This window comes from Hemiscyllium ocellatum, chromosome 17 (assembly GCF_020745735.1).
Source record: "Hemiscyllium ocellatum isolate sHemOce1 chromosome 17, sHemOce1.pat.X.cur, whole genome shotgun sequence".
In the NCBI taxonomy this organism is placed as follows: Eukaryota; Metazoa; Chordata; class Chondrichthyes; order Orectolobiformes; family Hemiscylliidae; genus Hemiscyllium; species Hemiscyllium ocellatum.
Genome location: NC_083417.1, coordinates 57,647,516 through 57,664,674, shown reverse-complemented (window position 1 = coordinate 57,664,674; position 17,159 = coordinate 57,647,516). Strand labels below are relative to the sequence as shown.

At 43.5% G+C, this 17,159-nt stretch overlaps 1 protein-coding gene across 1 annotated transcript; it reads left to right on the top strand.

The window, feature by feature from the left end:
- The first annotated feature begins 446 nt into the window (after window positions 1-446).
- LOC132823773 (Golgi-associated kinase 1A-like) lies at window positions 447-16,406 on the top strand. The gene is made up of 3 exons (XM_060837783.1): window positions 447-1,509; window positions 12,224-12,297; window positions 15,713-16,406. Exons 1-3 carry the CDS (start codon window positions 457-459, stop codon window positions 15,915-15,917), a joined length of 1,332 nt encoding a protein of 443 aa, XP_060693766.1. The 5' UTR covers window positions 447-456; the 3' UTR covers window positions 15,918-16,406.
- Window positions 16,407-17,159: the final 753 nt, after the last annotated feature.

Genomic DNA, 17,159 nt, shown 5'->3' with positions numbered 1-17,159 from the left:
AATAATCTTGATGGAAGAGCAAACTCCTCCCTAATGTTGAAATGCTTCATACAGTTTGAAGTTAGATTCACCCGCAATAAATTTAAGGCTGCAATCAGCTTTTGGGGCTTTAATAATATGTCAAGTGAATTTTATCTTTTGCAGTTTTCATCATCGTCTGAACCCCTTGGTGAGATGTTAACGGCATGCAGCTCCCAACCAGTCATTATTCTATATATAAAAACATCTAAGCTCCTCAACTGGGTCACCGCCTTTAAGAACTCCCAAATATTCATTACTGTACATTGAATGCAGGAGTTAAGTTTAACTAATGAAGAGTGAAATGCAGCAGCAGGCAAAATTGTAGCAAGTCTTGACTCTTGAAGGCGTTTTTTTCGTGTGTACTGGAAGAACTTCAGGCAATTTAAGAAACCGCACCACTTTCTCTATGCCTTTGAGTTACCTGAGAGTGACAAGATGAGGCTGAACAAAAAGAAAGTGCTTTTATTTTTTAGCCTTCTTGGATCTGTGTACCTTCTGCTGTATACAAGACAAACCCTGGATGTTCATTCAGCAGCAATGAACCGCAAATCCTATATTCAGGGAACTGAGCAGCTTTATACAAGAACAAGAGAGAACAAGGAAAGTGCTGTCCATCCCAGCGTTTTGCAACAGCAGAGAAAACACAAATGGAAGGATTTTTTTCTTCTGGAATCTGTTCAGATTATGGAGTCAAACCTTGATCCAAAGGCCGCCAAAGCCAAACCAGTCAGAAAGTCAAAAAGCAAAGATGGTACAAAGTGGTTAGGAGAGGACAATGAAATAGTGGGTGCTCCACGAGATGATGTGGAGACGGACACCACTCAGAAATCAGCCAAAAAGAATAATGTGACTTCCCCAAAGAAACAAGAGGCGAAGAAGGTGAAAGAAGCAAAGAAACCAGCCAAAACATACTTGGAATGTCCTCAGCTTGGCGGGTTGCACCCAAAGGATTTCCTCAGGTGGCCAGCCTTGAAGAAACCCATCACTTGGTTCAGTCAGAGGGACAAGAGACTTGTAAAGCTCCTGGCACAGGGCTTTGTTCAGAAGGTTGACCACTTCACCAGAGGGGAGGAGATGGCCCGTGTTGTCCTGAGCATTGACAGCTCCCGTCCTCTGGAGGGCAGCAGAGACCAGTGTAGAGCAGGAGTTTGCGGTATTGTGAAGGAGATGAGTGACCTGAGAGAAGTCGCTGCTTTTCACCTGGACAGGATTCTGGGCCTCGGCATCAGTCAGCCAGTGGTCACACGACGCCTGCAGTGCCCCCTGCTGCCAGCGAAATACACCGGCGGATCTGCCAAGCCAGTCGTGTGGTGGGACCCACAAATCTCTCTACCCCCAGGCACTAGCTTGCACCTGGACACTTACCTTTTCCACGTGGCGCAGTTCCCAAGCATTTTCAGGCAGTGTGGCATACGGCAAGATGAAATATGTTTCAGAGACAACAGCCCAGAGCTCAAGAAGCTGAAATTGTTGGACTATTTCTTCCAGGTAATTCGGGGTCAAAGGTACTTTTAGCTTTCCACGACAATGTGCTGATCATGTCAGAACACAGTTCTCTTGAGCATAGAGGGTCGGAAGGTAATCCAGTCAAGGTGTTTAAAATGTTAAAAAGGATTTTATTAGATTGTTAGGGAGAAATTATTTCATCTAATAGGGGAATTAAAAACAAAGAGACATAATCAAACTTGGGCACAACCTACAAGGGAAACAGAACTTTAGAATCCACTCCTTCATAAATCTATGGATTCTGATATAATTGGAGATTTAAAGACTGACATTTTTTATTTTAATTCTTTCATGGAGCTATGGGTGTCACTGGCTGGCCAGCATTTATTGCCCGTCCTAGTTGCCCTTGAGAAGGTGGTGGTGAGCTGCCATCTTGAACTGCTGCAGTCCACTTGCTGTGGGGAGAGAATTCTGGGATTTTGATCCAGAAACAGTGAAGGAACATCAATATATTTCCAAGGTCAGGATAGTGAGTGGCTTGGCAGGGAACACATTGAGGGTGATGTTGATTGACTGTTATTAGGTTTGAGGTATATTTAGCAAAAGTAGAAAGTGGAACTGAGCTGCAAGATGACGGGGGAGACTTGAAGGGCTGAATGGCCTACTCCAATTCTCTACAATTGTATTGCTTTCTTTCCCTGTCGTTTCCTATTTGGGTTTCCTGAGAACAGAAAACGGGAAGGGGCTCGGGTCTCCTGATCCCACATTCTTCTAAAACCACATTGTGATCCAATGTGAAAGGATCACATTGCACTCACTACAGGGCAGAGTGAGGGCTTCTTGTTATCTCTTCTCCTTGTCCTCAACTTCCTGCTGTTCCTCCTCCCATTAGGAGATGTACCACACATCTTCAAAGGCAGGGAAGGAGATTTCAGGTTCAGGACCTGGATTGGCCCGGGTTATGTCAGGGATGGTATCCTGATGCTTACCAGTGCCGTCCAGCGTCAAAGGTTCACATCTCAGATCCCAGTGTGGCAGTAATAAGAAAAAGCAGATACACGGAACTGTGCCTCCTTGTGATGGTCAAGTGGCTTCTTAGCACTTACAGTCCAGGCTGAGTTGGAGGTGCTGCTGTCCCTGACAAGATGGTCACCCACATGAGTCATCATTTTCTAGGAGAGGGGGGGTGATGGAGAAATCATTGAGATGGTGCTGGAAGAAATATCTCCAAGAGACACTGGCTTCACCTTTGAAAGTTGTCGAGAAATGATTACTAACACACACAATGTGATCAATTAAAATGTTTCTCACCTTTCTGCTTTATTCTCATTTGCTTTCATCCTTCCCTCCCCACCATTCTTTCTTCATCACTCCTCTCCCTTCCTTTTCCTAACCCCTTTCACCATTCTCTCATTCTCTTCGCCTCTCTCTCTATCAGACTCACCTTCCTCTTTCTCTCTGTCCGCATCTCTTACTTTTCTCTCTTTCCTCATTCTCCCCTCTGCCATTTTTTTTGTGGCACTTCTTTATCTCCTCCACTATCTCTATCTCTTCCTGTTGAGGGTTTACTTTGGAAGTTAAGGGCCATTATGTATTGTTAGTGAGAACCTGTACTTCCTAATCATGGAAAATGTTACTTCCAAAATAGTTTTTCCAGTTTTTCCTTCAGTTTGGCTGTCGTTATGTGGATCCCGGAACTAGTAACTTATTGATCAGCCCAGGATTTATCAATAAGACCTTGCAATCAGCAAGATTTCAGGGATTAATGACAACACAAATATTTCCAGAGGGCTTTCAACGATTTCAGATACTTAATCCTGCTAATGTTAGTCATTTTAAGGATTTAATACAACTTCAGGCTGAATGAGGTACAATGACATATTCCAGATATTTGCCAGCTAAATTAGAAATTTTGGACAAATTCTGGGATTTTATCTCCACGTTATCTTCACAAAATGCCTGACAGAACAAGATACCGTGATTATTTTAATGTATTTGATTAACTGGATTTGATTTAATTTGGAAAGGCAAGGGATAGTCAACATGGCCTTGTGCATGGGAAACATGTCTCATTAAATTGATTGAGTTTTTTAAAGAGGTGACAAAGATGATTGATGAAGGCAGAGCGGTGACGTGGTCTACGTGGACTTCAGCAAAGCGTTTGACAAGGTTCCACATGATAGACTGGTTAGTAAGGTTAGATTGTATGGGATCTAGGGGCAGCTAGCCAATTAGAAATACAAATTTAGCTTGAAGGTAGGAGGCAGAAAGTGATGGGAGAAGGTTGCTTTTTGGACTGGAGTCCTGTGACTAGCAGTGTGCCGCAGGGATCAGTGCTGGGTCCACCGCTTTTTGTCATTTATATACATGACTTGGATGTGAATAAAGAAGGTATGGTTAGTAAATTTGCAGATGACACCAAAATAGGTGGTGTGGTGGACAGTGAAGAAGGTTATCTCAGAGTAAACAGAATCTTGGTCAGATGGGCCAGAGGACTGAGGAATGGCACTTGGAGGTTAATTTAAGTAAATGTGAGGTAAAGCAAACCAGAGCAGGATTTACATATTTAAGGGTTGGGCCCTGGGGCTTGTACATAAATACCTAGGGGAGCAGGTGCATAGTTCCTTTAAAATGGAGCCCCAGGTACATAGGATAGTGAAGAAAGCGTTTGGTATGCTCGCCTTTATTGGTCAGAACATTGAGTATAGGAGTTGGGAGATCATGTTGCAGTTGTACCGGACATCGGTGAGGCCATGTTTAGAATATTGATTACAATTCTGGTTTCCCTTGTACAGGAACAATGTTGTGAAAGTTGAAAGGGTGCAGAAAAAAATTGTAAGGATTTTGCCTGGGTTGGAGAGTCTGAGCTATAGGGAGAGGCTGAATAGGCTGAGTCTGTTTTTCCCTGGAGCGTTAGAGGCTGAGGGGTGACCTTATCGAGGTTTATAAAACCTTGAGAGGCACAGATGGGGGGTGAATAGCTAAGGTCATTTTCCTAGAGTGGGGAAATCCAAAGCTAAATAGTTTTACGTTGTGGGGGAAAGATTTAACAAAAGACCTGAGGGGTAATTTTTTTCACACAGAGGGTGGTGCGTGTGTGGAACGAGCTGTCAGAGGAAGTGGTGCAGGCTGGTACAATTACAGCTTTTAAAAGGCATCTAGATGGGTACATGATTAGGAACGGTTTAGAGGGATATGGACCAAGTGCTGGCAAATAGGACCACGTCAGATAGGAATATCTGGTCATTATGGATGAGTTGGACCTGTTTCTGTGTGATGTAACACTATGACTCCATGCTCGGTACAAGATTTGGGGTCTGCTAAACTCCACTGGATTACGCACCCCAAGGCCTGATGATGTTGATTGCTGGGAATGTTTGAGAATAGTCTCGCTGCCCCTGCCATCTGCATCATGGACACTCAGCCTTCTTTGCTGTAAGGATGACAATCACAAGCTGACTGGCCTTGCTGTACAAGTTAAAGCCCTTAATTCCCAGTATCCCCCGCCCCGGTCGATCTCATTTGCACCTTTCCAAATCCCCCACATCATTCATAAAATGTGATGCGCAGAATTGAATACAGGGCTTCAGTTGAGGCTGAGCCTCTGGTTTGTAAATTCTAGTTCTCACAATCAAAACTTAATGACTAAACCTGACCATTTTCAATAAATGCTTTAACAAATAGGAATTAAGTGTTTCGGCTTCCAAGTTCTTGTGTAACATTGTCAATAGACTAACCTACAGGTGGAATTGACTATTCCTGGGTGATACTGAACAGCTGGTGAAGCTGTTTGGAAGCTTTGAAATCCTGTCTAGTTTGTCTCGTGTTCCTCCCTGCTCAGAATTCTTTATGTATTGGTCTCACCTACTGCCTGCACATCTTTCGAAGCTGCAGCATCAATCATTCATGTTCTATTCATGTGACTCCCCTCACCCCTGATCCCACTCCCCCCACCCCCCTTCCCAGGTGTCACCAGAAATAGTCGATGTTGTGGAAGGAGTATCTTGACTTCAGGAGAGCATTGAGTAAATACATCACACACATCACTTTCAGGCAGGCATAATTGTTTATCTGAGGCGACCAATAAATTGTGGTTGTCAGAACCTGCCTGTTATGTTGGAGAAATATCACTTTTTGCAGGCAATTTTCCCATAGATTTACAAGTGAAGTTGCTGGTTTGAAATCATGTTGGTTTACAAGTTGTATTTATGATGGCAAAATCCCCAATATTTTAGTTGATAGGACTTTTTAGCATGCTATTTTTGCTGCTGCTTTTCAAGTCTTTTATTTCTTCGATTTATTCTACTCCTTGCCTCTGCACCAGCCAATATTTATCACAAGGTTCTCATGTGCTATCTGTCCACAGACCTCCCGAACATCCATGTACTCTCCATTCCTCGCATTGCCCTTGATGGTTTCTGTTACCTCTTTGAAAAGGCTGATGAGTTTGGTTAAATTGGAATTTTCTGGAAGTGAAGGTTATCTTTTTTAATGCTGCTCCCTGGCCACTTCATTTGTTGTGGTGTTTAATGTTGTCAGCAGGAGGCACTGTTAGTGGCTGTATGCTTGAGCATGGGGCATCAAGTAGTCAGGAGCTCAGCATGGAGCTGAGCTGAGCTACTCAGAGTGAGCCTGTGTCTCTTGAAAGGCGGGGAGGTGGAGGTGTCAATTTTGGGCTGAACCTGGTGTTAGAAATGGTGAGACTGGAGTGTCTGACCTTCAGAAAAAATTGAAACAGGGTAAGAGAGGGACGCCTGACAGTTCTCCAGCTTAGCTCTGGAGGCCTTGACGCAGGAGGGTAACAGCAGGAAACAGTGGGGATAGTGCAATGACAGTGGAGCAGATAGCCATCACCGTCAATGCCAGCAGCACTGCAAGAGGTTCAGTGATAAGTACTGGAGGTGATTGAGAACATGTTCAAATATCATATCCTACACCACAATCACTAGCGTCACACACACACTGTTCAGTTCTGCACTGCCCTTTATATCACTCACTGACATTCAGGATGTCACCTCACTCTCATACACGTGGTGCAGCTGCAAGTCTCAAACCCACACTCACAGCTCGGTCCGCGTGCACAGCCAGCTATTCAGCAACAGCAGCCTCATCAGCTAAACGCATGGCTGTGCCCTCAATGACACGCTCTTGCACGGACAAAGGGAGGCAGCAGCAGCTACACCAGTGGGTGACAGGCATGTCGTGTAGGAGATGTTGCTGACCAGTGCTGGCAACGGTTGTGACTGAGGCTATCATTCAGGCCAAAGGTGACGTTATGTTCCTAACTAATATTCGAGCTTCTCGTATCCTACTTGGTCTGTACCCACTGTCTCTGCTGATTTATAATCTGCCCGTGCTGTCAGCTTCACTCTTAGATTTCCTCTCACCGCTCCCTTATCCTGTCAGATATCCACGAACTGCAGCCCAACGGCTATGATCAAACAGAACAAGATGGAAGAGGAGGGAAACAGTGACAGAGAAGGGCCACTGTCACTCATTCTCACAGCAACAGCCATCAATCTTAGAATCACACACAGGTTACAGAATAGAAGGAGCCTAGTCAGCTCATTATTTCTATGCAGCTCACTCTGTCTTCCTCCCCCATTGTTTCCCCAGAACCCCGCAGTTTATTTTCTCCTCAGATAATTATCCATTTCTCTTTTGAAAGCCATGATTAGATCTGCCTTCATGGCACTCTCTGGCAGCAGTGCATTCTCGACCCTAATGACTTGCTGCACAAAATTCACTGCATTTGCCAATCACCATGAAATGTTTGCTCAGCTCAGACACTGACACCCTATTTTAAAGGCTGTATCTTACAAGTGGATTCTGTCTACAGTGAGAGTGGTCTACAGGCAGGGCACAGTCAAGGAAGGAATAGATGCCAGCCCACTGGAGGGTGAGGTTACAATCACGTGTGTCCGGAAGAGGAAGTCTATGAGATGGCCTATGATCAAGGCTGATGTTATGTGCATTCTTGGCCTGCTCAACAGCCTGCAGTTCATTGTCAACATCAGCCCGAGAGCAGAGCCAAGAGCCTATTCTGCCCCGAGTGGAACTGATGAGCAATACCATTCCCACATAATGCAGCGCCTGGTGGCTGATGCTTCAGAATCCATTGTAGCTCAAGCAGAAGGTACTCAATGTCTGAGTACTACAGGAGAAGCTCAGGCTGACTGCGCTGGTTCAGCTAGTTGCTCTGAATACTCAGACTGCTAACATACATACTGTGGATAGCAGTGTCCAATAGGATTTGTAAAGGTTTGACAGTATTCCATTTGGAGGGATATGGGCTAGGAGCAGGCAAGTGAGCTAGTTTAGTTCGGCACGGACTGGTTGGACCAATGGCTCTATTTCCATGCTCAATGACTGTGGGATATGTTGCTGATCTTGAGTCCTCCTAACGTGGTTGGTGATCTCCTTAAGTAGATCTAATGGGATCCTCCTGCATTTGATGGCCTGTATAGTGTGGAAACTTGAGGGAGAACCTGGTGACCTACATGGCGGAAGAAGTAACAGCCTTTGCATTTGGCTCGACAATGCATTGGAACTAGTGTGGAATCGCATTAGAAAATCTGATTGAAACGTTGATATTGGATTTAACTGTCGTGACTACAGGTACAAAATGTTGGTGACTTTAAATGAATCCAAATCCTGGAACTAATTACAGCTTGTAATGCACAATTGCAAATGTTTATAGAAAAAAAATGTTTATGGTTAAAAAAAGGAATCAGGCATTTAAACAATGTGAAACTGGCTCCTCTCCAACAGCCTTTGATGCTAGACAATCGTCTCTCCATGCTCTAATATGGTAGAACAGTAGGGGCCAAGTATTCCCAGAGGATGGTTTTGTTATTCCTGCTTTAGTGCTTTATTTTCTCCCATGCTTCACATAATCTGGCCGCATATAAGTCTGCTCCAAAATGACAATGTGTGTGACGAAGATTAGTCACCATTTTCTTACAATAGTTTTCCAAATGGCCAGAAAGGTCAGAGTGCATGGGATCCCAGGCAAATGGCACATTGCATGCAAATTAGAGTCATTGAGCTGTACAGCACAGAAACAGACCCTTTGGTCCAACTCGTCTATGCCGACCAGATATCCTAAATTAATCTAGTCCCATTTGCCACCACTTGGCCCATATCCCTCCAAACCCTTCCTATTCATATACCCATCCAGATGCCTTTTAAATGTTATAATTGTACCAGCCTCCACCACTTCCTCTGGCAGCTCATTACATACATGTACACCCTCTGTGTGAAAAGTTGTCCCTTTTAAATCTTTCCCCTCTCACCTTATAACTATCCCCTCTAGTTCTGGACTCACCCACCCCAGGGAAAAGACCTTAGCTAGTCACCCTATCCATGTCCCCGCATGATTTTATAAACCTCTATAAAGTCACCCCTCAGCCTCCGATGCTCCAAGGAAAACAGCCCCAGCCTATTCAGCCTCCCGCTGTAGCTCAAACCGTCCAATCCTGGCAACATCTTGCAATTCTTTTCTGAACCCTTTCAAGATTCACAACATCCTTCTGATAGCTTTTGTTCAGTTCATTCATGGGATGTGTGTGTCGCTGGCTGAGGCCAGTGTTTAATCCCCTTGACCTGGATGGTTTGCTCAGCCATTTCAGGGAGTACGCAAACATGTTGCTGTATGTCTGGAGGTCAGAAAAGGATGGGCTGTTTTTGCCCCTAAAGGGCATTAATGGACCAGATTGGTATTTATGACAGCCAAGAATAATCATCAATAGATTAACTATTTATTCCAGATTTTATTTTCAATTCAAATTCTTCGAACTGCTATGTTGTCATTTGAACCCATGTCTCTGGAACATTGGTCTAGGTTTGTGGATTATGAGTCAGGTAACATTAACATTATGCCCTTGAGACTAAGAGATGGGAAGCAGACTGTGATGGTACAGGGATGTTTCAATGACTGGACGCCTGTTTCCAATAGGGGCACGGTGCTGGGGACTCTTGCTGTTTGTGGTGTACATTACTGAATTGGACTGCAATGTAAAGGGTCAGACAGGAAGGTTAGGTCAGACTCGAAAATTTGTAGGATGGTACATAGTGATGAGGATAACCGTTATCTGCAAGAGAACATCAATTAACTGGTCAGGTGGCAAATAGAATTTATTGGAAACGTATGAGGTGATACATTTAGGGAGGATGAACAAAGCAAGGGATTGCACTTTGAATGGTAGGACCTTCCAAAGTCCCGAAGACCACAGGGCCCTTGGTGTATATATCTGTAGTTCCCTGAAGATAGCTGGGCAGGTAGTTAAGGTGGTTAAGTAGACATAAAGGAATACTTGCTTTATTAGTCAAGGCACGGAATACAGAGTAAAGGAGGTCATGCTGCAACTTTATAAAATGCTGGTTAAGCCACAACTGGGGTATCATGTGCAGTTCTGGCCACCACATTGTAGGAATGATGTGTTACCACTGGAGGGGATTTACCAGGACATTGCCTGGGCTGCAGAGTCTATGCTACGAGGAGAGATTGGATAAGCTGGATTGTTTGCTTTGGAGCAGCAAAGGTTGAGAGAGGAGGCGATGGAGATTATGAGGGACATAGAGAGGGTGGACGGTAAGGCACTTTCCTCCATTAGTAAAATGGGACGATAACAATGGGCTTGGATGTAAGGTAAGTGGTAGAGGCTGGGAGAAGAGCTGAGGAGACATTTTTTTCACTCAGAGGGTGGTGGAAATCTGGAACACATTGCCTGTTAGGGTAGTTGAGCCAGAACCTCTCATAACATCGAGGCAGTATTTAGATATTCACCCGCGTTGCCATAGGCTCCCAGAGCCAAGAACTGGAAAGTGGGATTAGTGTAGCTGGACATTTGTTGATCCATGTGTTAATGATTGGCCAAGTGAGCCTCCTTAATTTACAACTCACCACTGCCTAGTGAGTAATTGGCCTTGCTGCTCGTCAAAAGAATAAAAGATGGAGCCACGATTTTCTGACATCAAGATGGACCTGGCAAGTCTTTTTCATAGAATCAATTAATCCCTTTTTTGTCCAATTCTACCACAAAATCTCACTGTAGATCCCATTGCTCAGACTCCTTAAGGATTCTGCTCATAATCTTTATCCTAAATTACTCAGTTACTCAGATCTCCACCTTTAATTATTGATGTTACAGTGACTTCACACTAGTGAGAATAATTATCTCTGCCTTGTACTAACACAAAAGTCAGCAGGAAGACTTTGCTGCAGCCACTCTAATATACTCTTGGCTTCCTGATCCATGGTCACAACACCATCTTGGATCAACCAGATTCTGAAAACATCCAAGCCATATTTCTCAGTCAAGTCTATGGTATGAGCAAGTTGTGCCAACATCCCACATTCCAGGCCAAATTCAATGGGAAGGACCAAGGATTGATTTATGAACCTTGAGTTCATACTACGTAATGACTCCCAAAACTCATGCAAATAAAGTCCATATCCATAAAATTAATGCAGATGGGGGATCAAACAGCAGGAAGCTTACACCATTACTCCAGAGCTGTCTTTATTAATCATAAGTAGTGAAATAGTCAATGATGTGAACATGATTTGATTTGTGAGGAGGAAAAAGATCTCCGGTTTTAGTTCAACAGATTGTATGGTGAACCACTGCATCGTTCAGACTGGTGCAGGCATTAATCACAATGTTCTCACAATGCAATCTTGAGTTGTCAGTCTGTGCCCGCCTGATCCTGTCAACTGATAAGAGGCAGCATTGATGATGCACTCGAAGAAGGCCCACAGCCCTCAATACCCAGCTGCAGGTAGGCCATTTAGAGGTCATGAGAGATGATATTGAGGTTGTGAGATACTTTTTTGAGATAAACACATTTTCGTATTCGACAATGTCAGAGCATCCACATAAAGGAACCACACACAATATATTTTATGCATTGTAGCATTTCACGCTTCTCACTGTGAGCTTTCGTGCTTGCCAACAGTGCCTGCAACAATCCCAGTTTCTTTTTTAAAACAAGTAACAATTTGATGACTTCACAGAATTTAAAACAAAAATGTTGAACACAAAAGTAATGGCCTTACTCCCAATGGTTGGCATTAAGCTGCTTTCAGCTCCCTGCTGGGTCATTACTTTAGCTGTAATGTCCTAAAAGCTAGTTTGAATACTTATGAGGACTGTATCTCATTACAATTGCATTACTTAAACTGGTCTGCTCTTGGCAAAGTAGTATTGAGCCAAATCGCGAGCAGCGAACCCCACAGAACAATTTAACAAAAAAAAAACACGGCTCTAATACACCATCTTTTACACAGAATAGCAAATCTACAACATTGTTTCTACCTGAGTTGGACAGCAGCAAGCTCACAGATAGTCTCCTTCAGTTTTGTGGCTCCATTTCTACAACAGGATGTGGCATCTCTTAATGAAACATTGAAAGATATGTTACACAAAGGAAGATTGAATAACAGTGTACCCAAGGCCTCATGTATATGAGTTATCAGGCTAAAATGTTAACTCTCTCTCTGCACATGCTAAGTGCCTCTGTGTGTAATTAGGGATTTCAGTCACAGTTTCTTGGTATTTTTGTAATAAAGGCAAAATGCTGTGGATGCGGATAGTATTCTGAAACAAATTCACAGAACACTGGGAAACCTCAACAGATCTAAGGGAGAGAAACACAGTTAACATTTTGAGTCAGAACTGGTAATTTTCTGTGGTTTTAGCAGTGATATATATTTATTGAATTCATTTGAAACTTTTATTCCTTTTTTCCCCAGGACATGGAGATGATTTTGACCAGCTTTGGCAAGGGCGGGGACAGACGTACAGTGAATTTTAATGATTTAGATTGGTAAGTGCACAGAACAGTTCAGGTGGCACTTCGGACACAGATCTAAAAAGACAATTCACACACAAAAGATATGGCCCAGAAACAGTCTATTCAGTCCAACCAACTGGTGTATTTACTTAGTGATTCTGTCCATTATTGCTGCAGAGGGATTGGTAAATCCATGCCCATCAGTTTCTGGGTTCTAAACATCACAGTTTACAAGGAACTCTGGGCTGGCTCCTCACCACTGCAAAGGCTAGTCATAGAGTTGTAGAGATGTACAGCACAGAAACAGACCCTTTGGTCCAACTAGTCCATGCCAACAAGATGTCATAAATTAATCATGGAAACAGGCCCTTCAGCCCAACACATCCACACTTCGAAGAGTATATCACTCAAACCCATTACACTACATTTATCCCTAACTAATGCACCTAACCTAGGTATCCCTGAACACTATGGGCAATTTAGCATGGTCAATTCACCTAATCTGCACATCTTTGGATTGTGGGAGGAAACCGGAGCACTCGGAGGAAACCCCCTCAGACATGGGGAGAATGTGCAAACTCCACACAGACAGTTGCCCAAGGCTGGAATCGAACCCGGTCCCTGTGAGGCAACAGTACTAACCACTGAGCCACTGTGTCACCTAATCTAATCCCAGTTGCCAGCATTTGGCCCACATCACTCTAAATCCTTCCTATTCATATACACATCAAGGTGCCATTTAAATGTTATAATTGTACCAGCTTCCACCATTTCCTCTGGCAGCTCATTCTATACACGCACCACCCTCTGTGTGAAAAAGTTGCCCCTTAAGTCTTCTTTAAATCTTTCCCCTCTCACCCTAAACCTATGCCCTCTAAATTTAGACTCTCCACCCCAGGGAAAAGACCATGTCTATGCCCCTCATGATTTTATAAACCTCAATGAAATCACCCCTCAGCCTCAGATGCTCCAGGGAAAACAGCCCCAGCCTATTCTGCCTCTCCCAGAAGCTCAAATCCTCCTACCCTGGGAAAACCCTTGCAAATCTTTTCAGAACCCTTTTGTTTAAAAGTGTAAAGGTTTGGGAGTGAATCAGCAATCCCAGTTTTTATTTCTAGTCAAATCAATGGGGAGGGATGTAAAACAAACAGCTGACTCACTGTCACCTGTTCTATACTGTCACAAATATCTTAATCCCTTGGGTCTGCCTGGAAAATAGCACTTTCCTCGGAATCTCAAGAATATTGCATTTGCGATCTCTATCTGGGTATGCTTGAGGATGAATTGTTCTTGAGGTGGTCAAGAAATAATTAAATAAATAAACATATGATACAATTCATTAACATGTAGCTACTTTCTCACCTTGCTCTTTTGATCTAGCTGTAGGGCTGGTGGGTGGAGGAAAAAGTGGAGATTTTGGAAATCCGAAAATAAGTCTGAAACTGCTGGAAATGGGAAGTCGGGCCAGCTACTGAGGGACTAAAAAGGCAGCTCTAATGTTTCAGTCTGATGGCCTTCCACTCGAATCTGACTAACACTGCCTTCCTCCCTCTTACAAATGCTGCCAGAGCTGATAGGTTCTGGCAGTTTCTCTTCTTGCAGCAAGCTAAAAGTGAAGGAATCCTCTAGCCCATAGAGCTTTGGAAGTTCAGTCATTGAGTAAGTTCAAGACAGAGATTGTCAAATTTCTGGTTACTAGTGACAGCAAGGGGAATGGGGAATATGCTGTTGAGGTTAATTATCAGACATGACCTAGAATGGCAAAGCAGGTTCGAAGGGCTGAATGGTCTGTGTCCTATGTCCTGTGTTCCTAACTCAACTAAAATGACACTGAAAAAAACAATTGCTGGAGAAACTCAGCAGGTCTGGCAGCATCTGTCGAGAGAAAGCAGAGACAATGTTGACTCCAAAAAATGTCTGAAGGAGGATCACTGGATCCGAAGCAGTCACTGTGCTTTCTCTAAAGAGATGATGCCAGACCTGCTGAGTTTCTCCAGTAATATCATCCATTGCTCTTAAAAACGGAGCTGGAAAAGACAGCGGAGCTATTCCCAACCGGAAAAGAATGGGAAATTGTATAATGGAGTAACATAGCAGAACAGAAAGTAGGTTGAGTGGAAATGAAGTTATCCTCCTCCCTCTATTATATAAATCCAGGTTATTATAACATTGAATTATTAAAATCTCTCTGATAGTTTTCCCTGACTAAAATAGAAAATGAATTCCCTGCATCTGAGAGAACAAGCATGGGCTGTTTATGGTGGGAATTTAAAGCTATAATATTCACACAATGAAATCTCACCATACTGTTCACAAGCTATAATTGGCTGATGGTGTTAAATGCTTTTTGGAAAGATCAGAAAGCTATGGGAAGGAACTTGTGGATTCCTCAGGGATGGGCAGTGCTGCAGATGACTATCTGGGATGCCTGCATTGCTTCCATCAGTCTTAATCTGTACAGTGCTGCTTCGGCCACGCTGGCAGCACAGCAGACTGATACCTGTCCTGTGGAATTCAGGTACGTGATTAACTTTCACCTCCCCTATGGGTAAACCTGGTTTTCAAAAGTGTTAGAATCCCTACAGTGTGGAAACAGGCCCTGGAGCCCAACCAGTCCACACCGACCCTCAGAAGAGTACCCCACCTAAACCCATTCCCCATTACTCTACTTTCACCCTTGACTAATGCACCTAACCTACACCTCCCTGAACACAATGGGCAATTTAGCTTGGTCAGTTCACACAACCTACACATTTTGGACTGTGGGAAGAAACCGAAGCACCAGGAGGAAATCCACACAGACCCAAGGAGAATGTGCAAACTCCACACAGACAGTCGCCAGAGGCTGGAATCAAACCCTAGTCCCTGGTACTGCCTGGCAGCAGTGCTAACCACTGAGCCATCGTGCCTAAAGTGAACGACCTTTGTTTCCATTAATAGTTTAAACCGTTGTGTTCAAATTTCTCCAAGCCTGCCTATCTTTGTAGTCAAGTCTACAATACCCTAAGAACCCTGCATGCCTCCAACTCTAGCCTCTTGTGAATGCTTCATTTTCCTTGTCCCTTCAGACAGCCAGGTAGCGCTCTGTGCAAATATTTTCCAAATTTCTCTCTCTCTCTCTCCCCCTGTGTCTGCTCCTTTACAATTCAGCTATAAATTACCTGACAGAGCCACACTATTATTATGGTGCAGCAAGCGGCCCATTGGGCCTGCATCATGGTTTTTCATTTCTCTTTTGACTTCTTTGACCAAGCTCAGTTCTTTGACTCAGCAACAGCCTTTTGTCTGGGGCCTGTCTGAGAAACGCCGGTTGTGGGTGGGGGAAGGGTGAGCATATTTAACTATGTCAAAGGTGCTATACTAATACAAGTCGTGATTGTAGTGGCTCTTGTACCTCAGTTGGCATATCTTTTTAAAAAAACATGCAATGTACTTTCGTTGGCTTTAGGTTACCTCCGAACACCCTGAAGATAATTGCCTCACAGTGTCTGCCTGAGATGCTCTTACGTTCATTGCATAAAGATCAAGAATACTGGCAAAGTCAAGAACTGAGCTCCCTATTGAAACTGGCGGACAAAGTTCATAAAAGAGCACAGGCTTTGTTAAAGTACATCCAAGAACACCAGGCAAGGCCTAAAAAGAGACTGGTCTGAAGTTCAACTGAAAGATATATGCCTGAGCCCTTGGTTAAATAATAAATGCAGTGTAACACATTGCAGTAAAGTAGCAATCTCACTGGTAAATAGGATTCATTTTATCTTCATGGGAAAAACCCAGCAAATGCCACCAGCATGAAAAAAGTTTCAATCAATTCTCAGCAAATTGAATAAAGTGTTCCTGGGAGAGATACTGGTTGACAGGCACAGAGTCAGAGCACAAAGCCTAAAGGTGGCTTTTGTCATTATCCTGGAGAGGCAGACATGGCTGAGATACTGTTCGACCTAATCATTCCCTTGAGTGGATGAATAGGAAGATGCTCTGGTGTGAAGGAGAGATTGGAATGAGAAGATTTTCGCCAATGGAATAATCTCCTCATTCGTATGAACCAGGGTAACATGCAGGTCCTCTGTCATCACTGGGCTGGTTACCAGCTGAAGAAAAAAATACCTTGTAACTCCAAATCTCTTATCAAGAAAATATTGTTGACTGATAACAGTTGTTATCACTTGTTTGTGAGTAAAGCTGATGTGAAATCCACCACAATAAAGATATGCTGCTCAATCTCCTGCCTCACAGAATTCCAGCTCCCACAATATTCAAATATAATGTCTCTATTATTTTAACGGTAGTTTAAAATCCCAGTGAGGCAATTTCCCAGGGAAACTACCACAAATGTAAAGGAGGTAAGAAGCATGTTTCTGATGATGGGTGAGTTCAGAACCAGAGGACACACACAGTTTAAATATAAGGGGTAGGCCATTTAGAATAGAGTTGAGGAGAAACCTCTTCACACAGAGAGTGATGGATATATGGAATGCTCTGCCCCAGAAGGCAGTGGAGGTTAAGCCTCTGATACTTTCAAGAAAGAGATGGATAGATCTCTTAAAGATGGTGGAAGAGTTATGGGGATAAGGCAGGAACAGGATACTAATTGTGGATGATCAGCCATGATCATAATGAATTGTGGTGCAGGCTCGAAGGGCCGAATGGCCTACTCCTGCACCAATTGTCTATTGTCTATTATCTATTGTCTAAAATTGTCCAATTGAGATAACTAATGCTACCCCATGTGACCCAGTTTGCCTCTAAGTATGATCTATGTCAAAAAAAACACAGTCAAACAGTAAATATGTCCAGTTCTGAGGAAGGGTCACTCGACCCAACATGTTAACGCTGATTTCTCTCCACAGATACTGCCAGGCCTGCTGAGCTTTTCCAGCAACTTCGGTTTTTGA